Consider the following 23,654-nt stretch of genomic DNA (forward strand, 5'->3'; position numbering starts at 1 on the left):
GATTCCAGCTCGGACAGCCACTAGTCCATAAGGAATCGAAGACTATGGAATCACCAATCAACAAGGATACCACTGCCATATCAATGGATGTAGATGACAAACTCGAAGATGAAGTATGCATGCCATCATGAGAAAAACCAAAGCATGTGTCATTTGTACCCAACATTGTGGGATTATCAATTCCCGAATCCCATATCGATCTCAGAAATGTTGCTCCACCCAACAATTGCGCTACTCTGATGTAAACATCTGTATACCAAAAGTGAAGCAACTCAACATGAATCCACTGAAGAAATGCCCAACACATGTTGATGCCAAGATCCCAAATCTTTGCACTGACACATCCCTCCGGCATGTTGATACTCATTATGTTGCTATTGTGAAACTGTACCTCATCTAACCAACTAAAAACTTCACTCCAAATGAAGCCACAATTACTACCAATAACCAATGCTGTTAGGAATTCACAAATGAGCCAATCATCAGCAAGGAAAGTTTGTTCAATACTTTTCCAAGTCCTCCAAACAGCTGCTGCAACTTTACCTATATTTTCACAAATTAGTGTGCCTTCATTAAAGGTTGTTAAGTAAATGTTTTGTTTAACGATGTAACCAATGAAGTCCCTTATATTCTGATCTTGAAAGCCCAATGTAATATTTAAAAAGTCTGAATCTTCAATCAAAAGGTACATCGCTGCCGTATCATATGGAAGAGGTGATAAAGCCATTGATGAATGAAAGATGTTTCTAATTCTCAACAAAGACAGGCTCTTTGTGGCTGGTCCACTAGGTATGCAACTTAATATATCATCAACTCTTAGTAGGGAAGGATCAACTTCACACTTGAACACCCCAACTTGAATGTAACCAACCCAAGGTTCAAAGTTTGACTCATGAGATGAAAGAGAATTGTTGTTCAAAGTCAAAAAATTAGAAGTATGTTCATACCTTTCCACAATGTTTTTGCGGTCTTTTCTTGCCTCTCCTTCCAAAGTAGGTGACTCCTCTAAAGGTGCTGGTCCATGGGGTGTGTTCAAACGAATATAGCATGTCCCATTAACTGTCTTAGCTGCCCAAAATCTGATCCATACCTCTATCTCCATAACTGATATGTTTTCCATTACTAACAAACTCCAAGGTGTAGTATGCCAAACAAACCAAACATTATCAAAATGCAATATCTTCTTAGTAAGCAGCCTCTTAGTCTCCTTAACCATCTCTTTAAGACAAGATGCTTCATATGATCTTAACAATTTTCCTTCCATTGTAGATGATGCATGACTAACCAAATCAGAATCAATAATGTTCCATTCAACACAAATGAAAATAACACTTGTGGCTGGTCCATCAAGTGTGAAACTAATATCATCATTGTTTGGAGCCTTTAAGGGGCTCTTTAAAAGAGGAACATCATAAACTTCATGATGCAAACTAGACCAAACTGAGTTTTCTAAATCATAACTCTTTTCCTCTTCACACATCTCAACATGCTCTTCTTGTGGACTTACCTCAAGAAGCTCTTCCCTTGTATGCTCAACATCCTCACTTTCTTCCCTTGGAAGAAATAAGGATCTAATGTATGACTCTCTTTGTCTTCTTGCATTATCAAGCTGATTGCATCTTTCCTTGACCTCTTGTAAGTGTTGTCTTGCTTGGGCAGCAAGCATCTTGGCCTTCTTAGCTCTATGTGACCATCCATTGCATGTCTCTTGAGCCTTTTTCACATCTTCCAAGGTGGGGTAAACACAATCAGAACCTTTGTGGTTTGAATCCACAATATAAATCTCATATGCAACACACTTAACCTAAGTACCATCATAGGAAGACTCAACAACCTCATTACCTTCATGTGAAATGGATGATACCACATGACTAGAGCTACTATTGCAAAAATTAGAATAGGTACCAGACCTTGGAGACATGCTTTCAGCATCCGTAATGGACTGATCCATGATTATAATCTCTTCCATTTTGTGATCAACTTGATGAATCAATGGTGTGCTATGTGTCTCCTCCTGATCTAGAGTTATTTCTTCTTTAGGAATCCCACATGATGACTGACTTTTGTTTTTCATAGGCTGCAACTCAAATGATAACACATCTTCATGCCTTTCTTCTGCATACCCTGCAAGTGATTGATCCATTATGGTGTTTTTATCATGAACAGTGATAGGTTGACACAAATCTTCTTTCTCACATGAAAACATATCATCAACTATGGCATAGTATTCCTTTTTTGCAAGCTTAACCTTATGACAAATTTTTGTATGCATGTCAATGTAATCTTTGAAATGAAAGTTCTCTCTAACATATTGAGGAAGAGTATTATACTCCTCAAGTATGCTAATTACTTCTGTTTTCCTGTCTAGTGGCAATGTATCCTTTCTAGAAGAAGATGATGATCCACTAGCATGTCCAAATTTTCTTGACATAGAATCATTGAACTGCTGCAATTGAAGCTTGAATTTTTGTTATGATTGTTTCCATTCTTTCCACAGGGTTATATCTCTTAACAATTTTGCCATAATGAACTACCACGCTGACCAACTGAAACTAACATGCCAGAGCAAAAATCGACCCTGTATTGCTAATATGAATTATCAAAACTTTTGATCTAGTACCCAAATGCCAAAATGAATTATCAAAATTTTTTAGCCAATACCCAGATGCTGAAATGAATTATCAAAACCTTTTATCCAATACCCATATGCCAAAATGAATTATCAAAACTTTTTAGCCAGTACCCAAAATGCTGAAATGAATTATCAAAACTTTTTATCCAATACCCAGATGCCAAAATCTGTTGTGACAATTTCTCACAAACCCTACAGGCTGGCAGGATGTAAGCTCTGATACCACTGAAAGATCCCTAATAGATGCCCTTGCTGATCTGTTGTAGTTTTTAAATTAATAAATTATATTTTCCTGTGATTTCTTTGATAGTCTTTGAGAATAGACAGAAGTTGCAGTTGTTTTTGTTTTGTGATTTTTGATAGTTTTCACAATAGTAATGAATAATGAACAATAAACATGAGAGGAGACTGAAAATAAATAAGAACATAGAGCCAAATCAGAATTGCTATAAATCGTACCAGGCAGATTTCTGATTTATAAAGCCAAATAATAAATCCAATGCAGTTCCAAGGAGCTTACATCCAACAATAATGCCAAACTGCTGCAAATGGCAGCCGTAAGACTGCAAGGAATCATGTCCCAGCTGAAAGAATCAATCTGTAACGCTAAAACCATAAATCTGCAACCTGAATCCACATTAAGAATGGTGTACACTATCCCTGATAGCAACGCACACTGTCTGAAGAGTCCAATGCCAATAACTGCTGAGGGCTACGTCCCAACCAATCCAGAACCTGGAGTTTGCGTCCCAGATGAAGAATTGCTCTCTTAGAGCCAATTCACAAAAACAAGTTTTTCAATATGCAAAAGATAATAAGAAATTTGGTCTCCATCTCCTTATATCCCCTTCCAATTGTAAATTGAACCCTAAAGGGAAATTACACGTTTCTTCTTAAATAAAATAACATTTTTCCAATTAAAGTTGTCCATGCTATAGGAAAAACATTACTTTATTAAAATTCCATAGCTGAAGGCACCAAAAAGTCTACAGATAGTAAAAATCATGTATAATAATTCGAGATCTTTCCAACGAGCTATAACACATAGGTGTACTTGATCAACTGAAGCCAAAATCCCCTTATTACTCCAAAATGGTTATATTATTAACCCTATTTTAATTTATTTAATCACCAACTTAAGAAATATTTAAATATATTAAAATATTTCCCAAATGGTCCCAAAAGGCCCAAAATGACCAATCAAACATGAATCTGACCTTGTCACCTGTCTGTGACTGATGCCAAACAAGATGGGTCAACTCGTAGTCCATCCCTAAAATCTAGGGATGCTTCTAAAAAGTAGGAGACAGCCCCAATGACAATCGACCAAAATTGAGTCCCAATGACTCCCCTGCTATGTGCACCTCTGAGAGAACTGTCACTGAACTGGGAGTTCCTCCTAAAAAATAGGAATGCCTCCTAAAAAATAGGAGATGCACTCTAAGTCTCCAAAACGTTCGCCGAGGTCTCAAAATGCCTCCTAGACCACTCCTAGTCAATCCCTACAAATTAGGAATCCCTCCTAAATTGTAGGAAACTATTGTCTACTGCTCCAAACTACTTGGGAAGCTCATGCATGACTCTCAAAGTCCCTGGGTTGGTTCCCTCTACGCTCTGCTAGCCTATGGGAACTAGATAATAGACCAACCCTACTAGAAATGTTATCACTAAGGAAGTGCAAAAATTGGGGACATGACACATCATGCATGTGCTGGCAAAGTTTAGACAATACATAGTAGGTGGGAGGTTTTTGGTTAGAATTGATCACAATAGCTTGTATGTTTTGAAACATAACGATCTTAATAAGAGGTAGTAGAAATGGGTTAGTAAAATTCAGATAAGAAGAAGCTGATGCCCTTTCTTGGAAACTCGTTGCTTTTTATTTGATGAAGATTTTAGATGATTGAAATGCTCACCTTTCCTTGAATATTCCAAGAATAATTTTTGCACCTGAGGTGATGAAAGTAAAGGTCCAAGACAACATGTATTAGGTGAGAAGTTGATGCCTTTTCTAGAAAACCCACTGCTTGTTATTTGACGAAGACTTGAGGAGATTGGAATGCTCACCTTTTGGTTGAGTATTCCAAGAATAAATTTGCACCTAAGAGGATGAATGTAAGGCTTCAAGTTTACATTTATAAGGTGATAGGTGATATCATCCACTACAAGGTTAGAATATATTTAGTTTGTGTGTTTAAGCTAAAGAAGAAGGTTGTAAGAGCTATTCATGACACATTTTTGTTTGAATATCTTAGGTACTTTAAGACTCGCATAGAGGTTTAAAAGAGATTGTTTTGGAAGGGCCTCAAGGATGATGGCTTGCATCAAGGAATGGATGACTTGTAAGCAAAACAAGTCAAAGAAAACTTTCTTGCTAGCCTACTACAGCCCCTACTCAATCTTGGGCATAAGTGGGAAAGTATATCAATCGGCTTCATCATTGGTCTACCAGAAGTTCAAGGTAGATTTTATCTTCGCATTTTTCGATTGTTTGACCAAGTTTTCTCTCTTTTTTTGTGTTCTGACCAAATTTTAAAGCACCACAAGTTGCATATTTGTTTTTCAGTGAGGTTTAGGCTTAATGGATTGTCGAGAGATATGGTCCGTGATAGGAAAACGGCTAGCAATAGCTATTTAGGTTGACTGGCACAATGTCTCCCAACATGGGTTATCACTCACAACAATGGACAAATGGAGATTGTGAATAAGTGGCTTGAGGATATTTGCATTATTAGATTGCATGGTAGAAAAAGGCTTGGATTGGGTAGTTACATTTGGTGAATCAAAATATCCAAATTCAAATCTAACATGGTGTGACTGTGAGTTAAGCAAATGCCTCAATTATTTTACTGTATCCAAGATTTGCAAATGTCTCAATCCATCAAATGTTACTCTTAACTATGGTAATTTCTGATAGTAAAATAAGAACTCAAAACATATCTAAAACTACAAAATTACCGACCAACAACTAAAATATGTAGTGTTCCCGTGTCCTACATCTCCTCTAGAAAATAATCCTCCTCTGTCAATTGTCGAAAAACTTCACCTAATGATGTTATTACATAAGTTGTGCAGATTGCTAGTAGTAGTATGGATGTGAGGAGGGCTCTATATAGTTACCCAAGGAAAATAGAAGTTGTACAGTTTGTAGTGTACAGTGAGAAGGGAAGACGATCTACAGTATTATGAACTGGTCATATAGTCTCCAAGGATGGTCGTATGGTATCTAGAGAGGTTGTACGGTGTGCAGGAATTGTCGTACGATATACAAGGATGACCGTATGATATGCAGGCAAGGCCATACAGATGATGTAGGGAGGCCATACAGGGGTGTATACAGACAAGTTCATATGGTGAGGAAAAAATGGAGAAACACAGGGCAATATGGATGTACGAATGGGTAAGTCTGTGATACAGAAGATGTGTTTGGAGTGGGGGGTATGGCTAGAGGGAACGATCATTCATGCAAAACATATAGATCCAAATTGATTAAAACAACACCAAACAATAATAGAGATCAAACACGAATAATCCTTCAATTAATATATGCCAAAAGATGGTGCTCTGATTTGCCAGATCCGAGCAAAATAATGCAGGCAACGGAATAGGGTGAGGGTTGAATCCCACCGAAACTAGAGTAGCCAAGTAGGGAAGATCTTTCATTTACAAAATGGCAAACAACAGAGGATCCCAATTGGTATCCGCAGTACAAAGAAATAATCCAAATTGCATACCTACGACTACCTACAAGCCGTGCTTAAATACCCATTAGGGAAAACTTTCTGAGGGTGTACAAAGATAGCCAACGGCTACACAAAAACTATGAGAATAAAACAAAATTGGGTCCAAGATATATTAAATCAATCGGCCCATTAACAATAGTTTGATTAATAATTTATTTAATAACGGGACCATCACAAAATATCACTTTCAATTTGTCTTCCTGATATGAACCTTTAGGAACAACAATTCTTACAATTCCACTAGGACAAGAGGTAACAACCAATCTCACATCATCATCTTTGCTTCTTAACAACTTTTTCTTAACCCACAAAATCATTATTGGTACTGTGGCTGCTCATAGTACCTAAGATGGTGACTGATCCATCATGTGAAAGAAAACCTCCACATCCTTTAGAATGTTGAGTAAAGCCCTTGACTAACATAAAGTCTACTTCCTACCACAAAAAGCTTATTGGCGAACTCTTCTTCATCCTAAGTGCCATGATATACAATGATCAGAATCCAATCGTTGATGATGCTACTCGAGTTTGATTCATAACCCAAACAAACTGGTAGGAGAGAAACTGAGACTTGCTCTATTATTGCTGTAAGATTTCCTACAAACGTATTTGTCAAAAGTTGCACCATTCCCCATGAGCCATTTTATCAAACAATTCTTCCTTTTGTAGATGCGGTTCGTTGATCCTGATGGATCCACAAGCAGCATCAAGGATCCTACCTGGATCTAGATCTAGATCGGATCCAAATCCAAATCCGACCTATATATGACGAATCTGGTTACTAAGTTGAAACCTGATAATGATCCACTATCTTCAAACTCAAATAGAGTCCCAACCAATTATAGATTGAGTCTTCACAATTTGATACAACATGGCATAAAACATGATGAGTGCATTAATCCTAGGTTGTGCAAACGTTCTTGTGTAGGCTCATAATTTTATATTCAGCATATACTTGCCTCTGAGTGTCATTTCAATAACCTCCACTCTATATACTCTAGTATGCTTATGTGATGACTTGGCAAGTTAGACATCCATATCAGTGTTGGAAAGTTCTACCGGGCATTAGATTTTATTTTTTTTGTTTACTCCCAAACGCATGGTTTTGTTTTTCTTTATCGTCACTTCCTATATTTTCTTTTATCATTATTGCCATAATTTCTTTCATAGTCATTTCTTCATTTGACTAAGACATTGCTTCATAAATAAATTGATGTATAATATACATGATTGAGCGTTTGACAACAAAAATCCACGATGTTTTCTTCAGTCAAATGCTGACTTGTCCACATAATTTGTTGTGTTTGACATGGATTCATGTTGATGTCAATTTGTCTTCTATTTCCCAACACATCTATCATTCTTCATTGTAGTTGTTGCCTATCAAACTTTAGCATCTTTCGTTAAATAGCTAGTCCATATATAGTTTGTTGTTGTGTATGATCTTTGCAAGTCATTCAATCCAAAAAAATTTATAATATTTTTGGCATCCTTAATATCAATATATGCATACCATCAATCTAGGAAGAATCTATCAAAATGTTTTTTTTATTATTACCACTGAAGACTCAGTGCAGATAGGGTGCGACATTTTCATACTTTCAACGACACTGTATACCCCTTTGTTGCTTGTTCTATTCACAAATTTAGTTGTCTTTGCCATCATTGTTTTTAATGTTTCATAACATATATTCAAATATAAGTAGTGGGCACCATCTGGAAATGGTTATTATTTTTTGACCTGGTGAACTGGCCTATATAGTTTAAGCTTGCTCCAAGTAGACTTTCTCTCTACATATTCATTATAAGGCATGCAATGATTGGTGGCATCTTCTACCTCCAATGGCTCATGATGTTTAACAACTATTTCTGCCAGTTAGAATCATTTCGATATCAATAAAGAACTCTGGATCACACCTCTTAAATTCTTGATGTTTAAAGAACTCTGCATGCTTAAATAATCATATTAAATTATTGATGCATTCACTATATTTGTGCTTGAACATAAAGTCACTAATTCCAAATGAATTTCAAGAGAGCCCTTTTCCATATCATTAAAATTCCCCATTGGCATCTTATTGCTGCCCAAGCATTTCTTCTGGATTTGATACCTTAGTTGTCTGATAAGGTAAGTTCGATGCTTCATATCGCTCATCTACTTTACTTCAACATGCCATACATATCACTGCTATATATGGTGTTCTTCATACTCTCAACATTGTTGCATTATTTGCTTATAAACTCTTCGTAGATTAAATTGTTCACACACCTCCAACATTATTTCTCAAATGGAGGCCCTAATTTTTGCAAAATTTTAGGGCTCAATCACATCTAAGGTTCACAATCTAGGAAAGTACTATATTATCTCATACTTCCTAATTTAAAATAGAGGTGAAGAGTGTACAAGTTTGCATAGTGGAACAGTAACAAGGGTCATTACAGTGGTATCGGAGCATAATCCTGCCATTCCATGAGTAGAAATTTATGCAAACTTACGAGAGAATAACAAGGAAGAACACAATGGACAATTTAGCCAATGAGATGAGATCTTGTATAGAACAAACAAACCAAAATTAATAAGCAAAATGGAAAAGTCAAATCAAGCACTTCTCCAAGCATTGCAAAATATAGGAAATTCAATCAATAATTTGGAAGATCATCCTACCCATGCCAGAGACACTAGCTCTGACCACTTTGAAAATAATAATGTATCTTCAACGGTTGGGATACCCCAACCCCCATTTTTACCCAGAGGAGAGATACCAAGAGAAGAGGAAGGAATAGAATGAATGAGTAGAAATGAAAACATTGCAAGAGCTTATGCAGCTCACATTGGAGAGTTTGTATCATTTAGAGAATTTTCTGAAGACAAAAGTTGAGAGGTGCCTAGGAGACACATTATCAAAGAGCCTAGACAAAAAGTAAACAAAGCAACCTTGAGCCCCATCACAGAAAAAGATGCACTTTTGTTTGCAGTATTCCATTTGGAAGGAGCGGCGCTCGAATGGCGCCATCATGGGCTTATTTCCCAAGGTCACCAAGACGTAAACTCCTATGATGAAATTTGCCATAAACTCATTAGTAGATTTGATGATAAGGACTCTGAATGGTGTCTCCTAGAACTAACCTAGCTCAAACAAACTAGAACTGTGGAAGAGTTTGCACACAAATTCCAAGGATCATCTGTTATGATCACGTATCTATACCAAAAGAGGCTCACTTCTAGGTTTGTAGGACTTAAAAGACTTCAACAAAAACTTTGTAAAACCACTTGAGCCTCAAAGAGGAGATAATGGAGAAAGAGGAGATAATGAAGAAAGGCTTATGTTTTAGGCGCAAATAACCCTGAGCATCATGACATAAGTGTGGGAAAAGGAATCAAGTCCATGGAATAGAAACAATATCTAACAAAGAAATAGGAGGGTGACCTAAGAAAGCAAGGCATGATAGAAGAAATCTCAATAGCATCCAATTACTAAATGAGGGAGAAAAACAATGGAGTTTTGAGGAATTTCAACCATAGCTATGACAATAATACACAAATTGGAAGTTACATCTATGAAGAAATAGAAACAAGAAATCAAAAACTGATTAGTTGGAAAATTATTAGCATCAATTTTTATTGGATGCAGTTGGTAAAGCTTGTGGTCAAGGCAAACAAGGATTTGAATATCATATCAAGAGATCAGAGCTGTAATGAAATACCAATATTCAATTTTACATATTTTCTCTCAAAATATTCTCAATTCTCTATGGAAATTATGGCGAGATCTTACAGCTGAAGGCTTGTAATAAGATAAAAGTGTCTACCAAGAATTATAGAGATGGATACATCTTAAAGGGATATCCAAAGAGGCCTGAGATAAGATAAAGTCTTTCCTAAGGATTAAATAGAGATGGATAGTCTTACAGAGGTATCCATGGATGCCTAGAACGAGATAAAGTCTCTTTTGAGGATTAAATAGAGATGGGTCCTCCTAAAGGTTTATACATAGAGGCCTAGGATGAGATAAAGTCTCTCCTATGGATTAAATAGAGATGCCATACAGGCCTAGGATGAGATAAAATCTCTCCTAAGGATTAAATAGAGATGGATACTCAAAAAGGGATATCCATAGAGGCCTAAGACAAGATAAAGTCTCTCCTAAGGATTATAGAGGATAATCCTAAAAGCATATTCATAAAGGTTTGTGAGGAGACATTTCTCCCAAGGTTGGATAATCCAAAAGGGTATCCATAAAGGCCCACAGTAGGATAAAGTCTCCCCCTTAGGTTTATATATACATACAAAAAAGGGTATTCAAAAGATTTGGGAAGAGATAAAGTCTCTACCAGAGATTATATGGATTACTCATTAGGACTCCTCATGGGTCAAATCAACGCACAATCGAGAGAGCAAAAGTGCAACAACAAATCAAGATAAGTTCAGAAATTGAATTATTCTTATGCATGTTAGAATTGAATAATATGATGAAACATAATCAAATTTGATAAGTTTATATCTATAATTAAGTTGTAGTTCTAACCTCAAGCTGAGATGGTCATTTCAGGATCATTAGACTGAATATTGGCAACACTATTCCAAAGATCCGAATTGCTTGAGAACAAGCAAATTGAGGAAGGGTGGATTGTGATATACCCACTTCCAAATAGATAATAACTAAGCAATAGTGTTTAAAATAATAATATAAGAATATTCTCTGATATAATAATATTAAATATTAATGTAAATGTAATTATGTAATATTTTATAATGATAATATATTATATGTCAACATAAAAATATATTAATGAAAACATAAATTAATAAATTAATATAATAATATTATTTAGTTGATTTCCCTTTTGTCTAAGTCGATCTGTACCTAGACTGACTAACTATAGAGAGCACGAGCATATCTAATTGACAGACCTAAGTGAATAAAACATATGTTGACACTATCCATTAGACCATAGTCTACACAGCTAACCAGATGTCAACACTCTTAAGAATATCAACTTAAGGAAGAAGACTACCAATCAAATTATTAAGTGATCGACTTGAATTAATATGGAGTGACTAAGCAATAAGAAACCAAATATAATAACAATGGTTATTAGACAAGTCAGCAGTATTGATAATGATACAATATAAGAGACTGCGATTAATATTAGAAATATTTAAACACTAAAACTATTCATTCTGAAATGATGTGATCTTTTGAGAAGATATGACCTTATGGGACCAAGCTTCATGGTGATCCACTATTAGAACATGACAATCAATTAAGGACACGGTGATTAATAAAAAAAAGATATCCAAATAGGTGGCCAGTATCATAAATTTACAATCCAGTTGTATCACAGATTTAGAATTAACTTGACAGAGACAAGATAGATATGATCAACAACATCCTTGATCAAACAGCGACATAGGGAGCCATCCTCAAGCTGATTCGGTCACTCTCAAGCATCCTACTCATCAAATAAGAAAAACCTAGTAGTTGAGCGGCATTGGAAGAGGTGACGCTGGAAAGAAAAATAAACATCTGATCATCAGAGGATAAAACAAAACCTTGTAGCACTTCATAGATTGTGCAGATGGTAGAAACATAAGGCATCAAACAATTTTATATTTTATATTTAACATTCAATCACGAAACAGAAACATCATCAACAAAACAAACAATTTAGAAACTCTCATACTTGAATGGTATATTTTTGGGATTCAAAAAGGAATTCATACCCATAGAGGGAGTGTAAATTTCAGCAGATACAGAAAAATTAAAATTCTCCAGTCAACATTCAAATATTCTTCCTTACAGCTAGTGAATACAAATTCACTTCCAGCAATACTGTATTCACTCAACCATTTAAATAAAAAAGAATAGTTATTTTGAATGTTCAAGAAGGAATAAATATCCCTATTATCATCCACTGATTTTCACTATAAGAGCAATCTTCTTATTGTTACAAGGCTATTGGCATACATCTAAGGTTTGCAATCTAGGAAAGCACCATATTATCTCATACTTCCAGATTCAAAATAGAGGCAAAGAGTGTACAAATTGGCATATTAGAAGACCATCAACCAAGGGACATTACAAAGAGGAAGAAATGACATTCAAAGGGATACTATTCAGCTGTAGAAGATGCAGAATGCCAAGTCCTTTGTAGACGATCAACAAGCTTGTGTAGCAGTGTGACTCCAACGCTCATTGTTGGACAAACATTGGAGCCAATTCCCTAGCATTGTGATAATCAAATCTATGAGAGTGTTCCTCCTATTGAGAGGGAGTCTCAATATTCAGATGATCCTTTAAATTTTTAAATGAGCTCTTCTCTAGGAGAGAGAAATTCAAGGTGCAATTCCTTGTTGATGAGTTCTTCTTCCTGAGACAACTTTGAGGTGCCATACCTTGTTACTGAGTTCTTCTCTGCAAGAGAAGTTCGAGGTGAAATCCCTTGCTAATGACTTCTTCCCTTCGAGAGAAGTTTGAGGTGAGATCCCTAGTTAATGAGTTCTTCTCTACAACAGAAATTTGAGGAAAAATCCCTTGCTAATGAGTTCTTCACCGTGAGAGAAGTTCGAGGTGAAATCCCCTGTTTCACCCTCTAGGAGTAGCTATAGTTGATCTACCGTCTGGGAGTAGCCATGGTGGAAGTCATGTCTGTAGCTCCGTGACTTTATTATTTTCTGTTTTCCAATCCACCCTCTAGGAGTAGATATGGTGATGTTGTTATGCTGAGATAACAGTGTTATGTTGAGAAAATCTGTGATGAGATTTTGTTATTGAATTTTTTCTTGGGTTGCAGATCCATTGTGATTGTCAGGTTGAGACAAACTATGTCATATATGATCTCTCTCTTGCTAAGAGGGAGTGTTAAAGATTGTGTCGCTGCGTGAAAGATCATACCTTTGGTTCTTCTTATTCTTCTATGGGCTTTGTCTTGTGGCAGTTGAGAGTTGCGCTTAAGTTCGTTCCGTGATGACAGGGCCCTATGACCTTATTCTTGGCATCATGTTCCATGTTTATGTTTTCTATCATCTCTTCCACTTATCACTCTAACCTGGTATGCTGAAGGATATCATATTAAAGTTAGTCTCTTTAATAATGGCAGTTTTTATTTGTTTGTCGTTGCTTTACCTCCTCTTGTCAATAACAGGTATCGATACTAATTGGATGTGCCTCTTCATTTTTTATGGTTGACGCATAGATTAGTGTATCACTCTTCATTTTCTCTTCTTGGCTCGCTGCATGCGCCGATTGAGAAGGTAACTGGCTAAGTGATATAGTGTGTAACAGTCTTACTGTGTAAAAGCAGCAACTCTAAAGGTGTTTTCCTCATTTTTACAGAGAGGATGTTGTTCACCTCTATTCATAATCGGTTTTTGGTATTCGAGAGTCAATTGATAGAATTACTGAGATTATTACTCATCGAATTACTGTGTGGTTCATCGGGTTATCACTTTCTGGGCAATTTATGAATGTTTACATATTTTCTGAGAATCAATGATTGCAGACAGAGTTATGGTCGTTGCATTCATTTCAGAGGTTAATTCTATGCTCGAGCATATTCAATAATTTGTATTGAGTTCATTCTGTGTTTAAAAGGTTGTATATCATGAGTTTGTGAGAAACAATAATTTGTTGTTATATTTTCTCTGATAGAATTCAAGTCTTCAATAAGGGGTAGAGATTCCCTTTGTATTGAGTTGATAAACTTAATAGAGGATCTATCTTTCACGTGTGGCTAGGTTTTTCTGTCAAGTAGGAGGGTTTTCCCAAGGTAAATAATGGTGTCATCTATTTGTATGCTTTTATGGTTTTCTGTATATTGCACTCATACTATTCTGGTTCTAAAACATTAACAGATATGCAAGGTCCCTTTTTATGTGTCTGCGATTTAAAACATTTAATTCGAAGGTTGCATGGGAACAGGGGTGCTCGAGAACTTCGAAGACTGGTATAGTTACAGTTATTTTTCAACATATACTCGCATTGAGTTTCCAAAAAAGATCAGTGATAAAGTTTACTGTCAAACATTAACTGTAAAGATTAAAAACACAATTTAAATTTATACAATCATTCTATCAAAGTTTCAAACTGATTAACGGTTAAATATTGAAATAAGCTTGATAAATAGCAAGTTCATACGCAAACAATAAACCGAAACAAAAATCAGAAGTCTTAATTCTATGATGCTCTCCACTCAGTGCCTGGTACTTGGGTATGTTTACCAGTACTGAGTACAAATCCCAAGGATACGGGTGTGAGTACGAGTACCCATGCAACATAATTTAATTCCCTTTCGAATGAGCTATTAAACTGTTTATATTTGTTTTATAAAATCAAGAAACCTTAGTGAAATAACTAACTTGAGCTCAAATGATTCACCCAGGTTGCAAAAACTAGCAAATGGAATCAAAATCAAAATCATACCATACTGGAATGGTGTTGATGATTAATAAGGAAAATTGGGGTCAACCAGATGACTTTGTTTAAATAGACACTCTCTCCAGGACTCTTGGAGAACACATTAAAAGTTGAAATTCACTTCAAAAACTGTCTAAGTAGTCCTCAAGACCAAGCTCACCTAGAAAACTGAAGCTAACTACAATGTTTGAGGGACCAAAAATGGGGACTTAACAATAAATTACACATTTTATAATACATGATAAAATTCATCATTTTTCTCATTTTTTGTCTGAATTTTTCAGCTTGAAACTGAATATTTCACATTATTTTGAACCATTCATATCTTTTTAATAAACAACACAGCCACTATGCATAGGACCAAAAAATGTTCACCTGCCAAACAGCTGGCATGTACTCACGATGCACACTCTTTTCTGACACTTGATTACCATGCTTGGAGGTTTCGGGATAAGATTTAGACCATTTTCTCCCTTCCCTGCAATAATGGAATTGTCATCTGTACCAAGTATGAATAACGTCCATATGATAACAGCGTTTACAGTCAAACTTCTAAAAGAGTAGCTTAACATGCCTTTCTATTTAATGCAAATATCAAGAATTATTTGAAACACATTTTCTAGTCTGAGTATTAATGCTCATATCAAATGACGACATGGATTTGAGGTTGAAACAATTTAACAAATACATTCTTCAAGGATTCAGAATCAGATTGTAAGACAATCAAGCACAAATGGTAATTACATAAGGTTTCAGATTACAATAGAAAATTACACTCTTCAAACAACAATCAGATTATTGACAAATCTATCCATGCATGTGTTTTTCCTATAAGAATAAAAAACATTTCCTTTTTAAAAAGATAGTTATATACTAAATGCACATTAGCATCTGCTCGTTTAGAAATGGAAACTAGTCCCTTAGCTGGAACCAAATTTTGCAAACTAAGAACTATAGATTGCAAATTATCTGGACGAAAACCATAGTGCATGTTAACAAGATCCAGTCTAAATTAGCACGCAGAAGAACTCTTATGGTAAAATTGTACATCCTTGTGCTGAACTTCAGAAAGTTCCTTGAATTGACCTATCAATATGTTGAAAACAAAATACCAGAGAGACATCCTATACACTAACAAAAATCTTTGAACATTTTCCAAATTGGATCCAGTTTACTATAACAATTCATCTATGAGATATTTGAAATGTAATTTCTTGAGCAGCTGGACAGATATGGAGTAAGAAACATTCTGTTTGTGCATGAGAATAATCCAAGTTTTACAAATAAACAGCCCTGTTATGCCATATTGCTCAAGTTTCTGAATCAGAATCATGGATATAATTGTGTGCAGATATCCACCATGGAAACTGTTGTTTGGAGTGGACTGCGGGTGCTGGGTATGTTCATTAGGCTATCACTACAACTTGAGTTTAGATTGAGTAAACTAAAGTTTATTTTAGACACTGAATATCTTGATAAGTAGGAGATTGTTAAAATTCATGTATATATCAGATTTATCTAATGTTTCACAAAGACATTTTTCTTGAACTTATATTCCCAGTGAAAATATTTATAAAATTGTTCTTATATATATATATAAAACTCTGCTACCATAATACAGTTTAAACAGAGTATTTTGATTATATATATTGCTTGGCATATATCGGAGATCATTGTGCTTTTACCACCGAAGAAGACTAAGGAATTTATGTGTTCGATCGATGGTTTAATTGCCGGCAGCAATCCTCTATATAAAGGGTGATGTAATAGGCCACCCCGTTTTCAGCTTGCTTTTTGAATCCATCTGCTTGTGGAAATTTTGTCAAACAGTTTGCAAGCAATCTGGTAGTTGAAATTTCTGATTTGTCTCTTTCCAGTATGGATGAAATGTTTGTCGATATAAAACTATTGCTTACAGTTACTCAGTAATAAATAATTAAATAACAAGATGAATACTTCAAGAGTTACATAAACATAACTTCAGTGCAATTTTTTTTAAAGCTTCCAACATTCAGATTTATCTCAGAAATTTGCATTTCAAATCAGAGTATCAGACCATTGCAAACTTGGTAATTACCACCATAAGTTTCACACAAGTTTGACAAGAATGTAACAGTTACTCACAAGAAACAGCTCCAGCAATAGCAACAGCAGATCACTTTGAAAAATGTTAAAACTCCAGACCTGGTTGTACTGGTTCTGTGCCTCTATGCAGTCACTAGACAGCCACAGCACTGAGTTGCAGCCCCTCCAAAATAGACACAAATTATTTAGCAGCAATCTATCTTCCACCCAGCCTTTATTCCTTCAAATCGAACTCCCAAGGAACTGACAATCTCCTTCAAACAATATATCAAATACCTCACAATCTGATTTCCACAAGGCAGCAATTACTGTAGCCGTGTCACTGTAGCTCGGCACTGTAGCGCTGTCACTGTAGCTCGGCCACAAACCCAACCATGCTAAATGATGCCTTCAATAGAGATGTCCAGTAACATGTACAGCAGCCTGGGAATTACTATGAACTTCGAACTCTATCAGCAACCCAGATTTATAATTTCGCTCTTCATTCCCGACTACCAAAACTGAACTCTTCCTGGCACAGTGAAATTCGACCAAAAAGAGAATAGATATCAATAGAAATTACTTTGAAGTTCCAACACAAATCTCAAGACCATGTCTTTCAATGGTGTCAAAATTGATAGCACAGAGGGTTTACATCCTCCAAGCCCAAGGAGAAAATCTCCACAATTGCCAAATTCACATAATATCCAAGCATGAATAAATGAGAGCTATCCTCTTCCTTTTAATCCCTTCCTCACTTGTTCCACGCTTCCGTCTTGCCAATGTGGGATAATACATGAGTTTTAATATTACTTCTTTTTTTCCTTTTACAAAGCCCATGTATGTACTCAAAAGGGGGAATCTTGATTTTTTATAAAGTGACTTTATGAAACATTATAATATTTAATTTAAATAGTCACTTTATCATTATAACTTCAAACATTAAAATAATATACCAAATAAACTCGGAATCCCACATATAATAGCTCATTGGAAAGAGCCCAACAAAACGCATCTCATCCTGTCACTAAAAATTGAAGGCATTGCATCCCCCTGTTGGCTTACTAAGAATAGTAAGTCTTTTTGAAAACCCAACAAACGAACTCTGTTTGGCCTGTAATTAAATTTGACTAGGCCAAATCACCTTAAGATCCCTTTTTAAGTCCTGGTTAGCCCTCGGGACCATACAAGAATGGGCTAACGACAACATACATCCAGACTGGCTAAGTGGGGGACATTACAGGTGACGGGCAGTCACCACCCAATGGGATGACTCCATCGTGGAGTCACATCCCATCGAGGCGTGACTTCCACGTCACCCCTTCTAACATATGGAGATAATAAACAAGCATTTAAAACCATTGACTATTAATCAGTCAGTTTGAATTTTGAAGTCGGTCAAGTCAGGCTTACTATTTATGCAATTTAATTTATAAGATATCAAGAATAAGCATTTGATATATATATATATATATATATATATATATATTGCATAGTTATAATTTAGATATAAATATATAGTATCTATATATTTTGAATTGTGATTTATCCAACTTGACTACAAAACTTCAACAGAGATATTTTCCATAGCAACTCAAATTTGTGATATTGGTATCAGGTTTTAACTGTGTAGTTCTTGAGTCAAACTCATTGACCAATGTTTCATAAGTAGTGGTTCACATGAACCCATCTCTCATGAGAATGAATGGAACAATTAGCACTCACTGGATCTAGGTGATGCTCACAAAGATGAAGCAACAAGATTTCCCAGGAGGTCACCCATCCCAATACTACCCCAGCTCGAGCGTGCTTAACTACGGAGTTTCCTCCATGGTTAAATCCACTCTTCTTACAATCCCATTTGTAGGAAACTCTGTAGTTAAGCGCACCCGAGCTGGAGTAGTACTGGGATGGGTGACCTCCAAGGAAGTCCCAATGCTTCACCTCTATGAGCATCACCTAGATCCACTAAGTGCTAAGCATTCCATTCGTTCTCATGAGAGATGGGTTCATGTAAACCACAATTCCCAAGGCATAAATCCTTGTTTGTATTCATTGCAGGGATTTTTGGTGGACTAAATCTGACTTCCAAGGCCAGTAAAAAGCTTAAAATACTTTAGTTTTCAGACTAAGTCTGAAAATTTACTGGAAGAGGCGATTTTTTGCAAAAATCATAATAAAATTTACAACTTGCCCAATCAATCCAGAGTTTATTGCTCAGTATTAGGGGACTGTCCTTGCATAAAAACATCAAATTTAGACGGCAAAATCGTCCGAAAAAAGATATGTTTCAGAATTTGTCCTTAGAATTCAGAGTTTCTCATTGTGGTAAACTGTGGTTTGTGGCTCATGTTCAGGTTATAACCTGATTTCTAACTCACATTGGAGCCTTTGGCCATGCATTGAAATGCATTTAACATGGTATTAGGACTGACTCAAAGATGTTTTCAGACTTATTATATGCAATCCTTAAAAAATCAGAGTATATACCTTTATGACAAGGTCTGATTTCTTTCATTTTGAAGTTAATTTTTGGTCATCTAAGAGTCTGGTTTGCAAGATGTTGAAGTCTAAATTTTACCTTGTTGCAGAATTTGTCAATTATGTCCTCAGACTTTCTCTTCACAATTTTATGGCTTCAAAGATTCTGATTTCGTTATAAGATTAAGGTGATTGGAGGTTAATTCATTCACTATTACATTGTTCTTAATCCCAAATTTTGTTTGCAGCTATGCCTATAAAAAATTTCAAGTCATGGAATGGGATTTTAGGATACAATCAAAGGTTTAAAAGTCTGAAATCAGTCCCTTCATCTAATCCACTATCCCATACCAACTTCGAGCTTTAAACAGGAACACGGCAGAGAACAAAGCGATAGCAGCAAAGAAGGTGCTCATAAAGAAGTTATCAAGGGTGATCTATCCTAAGTCCCTGATATCCTCCAAATGGAAGAAGGTTGCGGATACAAAGTTGGAACACCTAGACATGAGGAAAATGAAGTGAAGATGTTTGGAACAAAGGACCATTTATCTTCGGACATGCCAGTCAACATAATGAGAAGTGCATCTACCATGCAGCTGGATTTCCATCCACCATTCAATGTAATGAACTTTTAGTGGAATGTGCAATGTAATATAATTCAGAAACCAAGCAATCTGAGCTAAGGGAAGCGTGTTGGCATTCCTAGGAGAAGAGGCAGTAAGAGAGACCTTTGGAATCCCGTATATCCCAAGGATGCAGATAAGGGCTAAAGCAGAGACACAAGCATTGTTCGAGAAGAAACCTGAGGCTTGTATGGACATCATCATTAAGAGTTGGGTTAGTCAACCAAGAAAGCTCATTCCAAGTTACCAAAAGAGCTTGTAAGTGAAGACTTCAAAGATGAATATAGTGATATGATTTTCATGTTAAACAGGATCATGGGAACACCCCAAGGGGCTATGTTTGGAACTAGGATGTTTTACTTCATTTATGTGCCAGCAGGAATGGTGATGATGAAGTTTTCCACAATGATTAGTGGCAACTTGGACGCTTGATTAAGGAACATAGAAAAAACAAGGGCATTCTATATGAGTTCCTATGTCATCTATCTGCTAGCAAGAAACATTAAGTATCTAGGTCTTATACGCAGGGGCATGACAGGAAATGACAAGGGACGATTAAGGTTTCTGATTATCATCTTGAGTTGCAACTGCATGAAAGAGAACTATAGGGGAGTTAACGATACCTTCACCATGAAAATCACACACACACAGCAGGGTGGACTACATAGGAGGTTATCTAAAGAGGCCATGACATTGATTGAGAAGTATGGATATTGGTACATCCAGTTCCCCACTTTCACTTACATAAGGATCCAAGGATTTTCTAAGGAACCTTACAAAATCCTAGGTATCCTACAGCTAAGATAGTATTGCTGGAGGTAGTAAGGCATTGGCAGAGTTTGATTATATGCAGAAGAAGAAACATAAACAGGGAATGTCTACCACTATCACACTGGAAAAAATGCTTTCAGACATGTCCTTCACGACAGGCAGCAGAGAGTTAATATGGAGTTACAGTTAAATCATCTTGGAGCCTATGAGGCAAGGAAAGCACTAATCCATTCCAAAAAATCCATTATTACAAGGGAAAGAGATATAAGGTTAAGATAGAGATTGAGGACTATTGGATAGTAAAGTCCCACCCCTTTCTCACACTTTAAAATTTACATAAGTACTTAGGAATTTTGTCAAACAACTTGCATGCCACCTTTGAACTGAATTTCTATTTAGATCTTTCCAAGTTACAATGTAGTGATGCTTATTGCTGATGACAAACAAACTTAGACATTTTCAGACTGAACAATATCATGCAACAAAATGCAAATTCATTCAAGAGTTCCAAATGCTGCTTACTAATAAACAACCCAGATTTATTTTAAGAACTTTATTTATTATTGCAAATAAGAGTATACATGTTGCAGTCCTGGAATGCTGTCTAGATGTTAAGGTTGTAACTTCTTTCGGATTGATTTTATCATGAGATACCTTGTTGATGGTAAATCTGTAAGAATTTTCGTTAGGGCAAAATTCACCCAAGACCAAGAAGCACAATAACTAGCACAAAAGACCAACAGAGTATGATCAGAATAACAATATGATATTCAATTGATTGTATGGTACACTAGAGGTGCATGTATATAAAGGTCTCTATGATGCATCTAGAATGCCTAGAAGTTAGCAACATGATAAGTCATACAACCAGGCACATGTCCACTAGGTGTGGTTTATCCTCCATTAAGCACAGGAGTTAGTGCAATGATAAGAGGATAAGCCTAAAAAGGTGTAGTGCGTACAATTATGTTGTAAACAACATGTGCTAGAATAATAGTGCGAACAACTGTGTTGTCTACATGATGACTCAATTGTTTATGCAAACTCCAGTGTTGTAGACACCATGTGCTAAATTAGAGTTGCTTACTCCTATGTTGTCAATATGACAACTCAAATGAGTATGCAAACTCCTAGGTCTCTAACTTATGAAATAATAAAATAATGCATTTATCCTAAGTAAACTTAAGTGTAAATAATAAATATTTACACTAACACCCCCCTTTAAGTGCAACTTAGGGGAATGCACTTAAGCTTACAAAAGCTAAGATGAAATGCATAATGGGTCCCGGCTACGAGGCCATGTTAGGTACCCAAGTACAAATGCAATGAAATCTCTCTGCAAATGAAGAAAGAGAGAAAACCTCATGGGAAAAAACCCTCCTCCAAAAAGAGAGATATGTACAATAGAGAAGAGAAGGATCATATGACCCCCCCTTGTGAAAAATCCCTCACCCCCAAGAGATCTCGCAAATGAATATACTTCACCTCCGTGAAGGGCTTGGTGAAGATGTCAGCTACCTGCTGCTCTGTAGGACAATACTGTAGTGCAATGGCCTGCTCATGGATCAACTCCTTGATGTAGTGCATATGAACCTCAATATGTTTTGTCCGCTGATGTTGGACTGGATGTTTCAAGATCTCAATAGCATGCTGGTTATCACAATGGATGACTGTGGGTTGGGGTAGATCAAATCCAAACTCCTTCAAAATTTGTTGTAGCCAAATAGCCTCTGTCGCTGCATTCACAGCTCCTCGATACTCAACCTTAGTTGATGAAAGAGCAATGGTGTTTTGCTTTTTACTCTGCCAACAAATGGGGCCGAAACCAAGATGAAACACATATCCTGAAGTAGACTTGCGACAATCAAGGTCCCCTGTACACTCTAAGTCTATATATCCCACTAACTGAAGACCTATACCAGCTGCATAGTGTATCCCATGTGTATGTGTACCCTAGATGTAACGTAGGATTCGCTTGGCTGCCTTCCGATGAACTTCATGTCGCTCTTGCATGAAGCGAGAAACCATGCCAACTACAAATGAAATATCAGGGCGTGTATGTGTCAAGTAGATAAGGCTTCCCACCAATTGTCTATACAAAGTCGCATCAACAAGTGGAGAGGAACACTTTGTCTCTAACTTAACACCTGAAAGGATGGGGTAGTTGCAGCCTTGCAGTCACTCATATGAAACCGAGCTAGAAAATCAAGAGCATACTTGGGATGTTATAGTGTTATCCCTAATGAAGACTGATGTATCTCTATACCAAGGAAATAGTGAAGTAGACCCAAGTCTGTTATCGAAAACCTATCCTGTAAAGTAGCCTTAACATTGTTAATGATGGATCCAATACTTCCTATAATGATCAAGTCATCCACAAAAAGTACAAGGAGCAAATGTGAATCATCCCTCTGAAGAATGTAGACATTTAGATCAGAATGACACCTGGTGAAGCCTTTGGAGAGTAAGAAGGAATCCATCTTGGCATACCAAGCTCTGGGAGCTTGTTTAAGTCCATAGATAGACTTCTTTAACTTGCAGACCAACGAAGTATCATGTATGAATCCCTATGGCTGCTCCATATATATCTCCTCATATAGATCACCATACAAAAATGTGCTCTTCACATCCATCTGATGAACAACCCATCTCTAAGCTGCTGCCATAGCTATTGTCAAACGAATGGAATTCATCTTTGCCATTGGTGCAAAGCTCTCAATGTAATCAATGCCTGGTACTTGAGAGAAACATTTTGCAACAAGGCCAACCTTATGTTTATCCACACTTCCATCCGCTGCAAATTTGGTCCGATAGATCCACTTACACTAAACCAATATTCTTCCCTTAGGAAGAGAGACTAAGTCCCACGTACCATTTCTCATAATAGAGTTATACTCTTCCTCCATTGCTCTATTCCATTTTG

At 36.3% G+C, this 23,654-nt stretch overlaps 1 protein-coding gene across 4 annotated transcripts in view; it reads right to left on the reverse strand.

The window, feature by feature from the left end:
• Nucleotides 1-23,654, reverse strand: part of XRCC2 (homolog of X-ray repair cross complementing 2 (XRCC2)) — a 238,194-nt gene that overhangs the window by 45,085 nt on the left and 169,455 nt on the right. For all 4 annotated transcript variants that reach the window (XR_016356017.1, XM_089799614.1, XM_089799613.1 and 1 more), the window contains one exon: nt 15,168-15,270. Coding sequence is in view for 3 of the 4 variants with exons in the window: in XM_089799614.1 (XP_089655740.1) it covers nt 15,168-15,270 (103 nt within the window). In the remaining variant the exon portion in view is untranslated. The remainder of the gene's footprint in view (nt 1-15,167; nt 15,271-23,654) is intronic.

Source organism: Cupressus sempervirens, chromosome 9 (genome assembly GCF_028749045.1).
Source record: "Cupressus sempervirens isolate cs-2001-9-10 chromosome 9, ASM2874904v1, whole genome shotgun sequence".
In the NCBI taxonomy this organism is placed as follows: domain Eukaryota; kingdom Viridiplantae; phylum Streptophyta; class Pinopsida; order Cupressales; family Cupressaceae; genus Cupressus; species Cupressus sempervirens.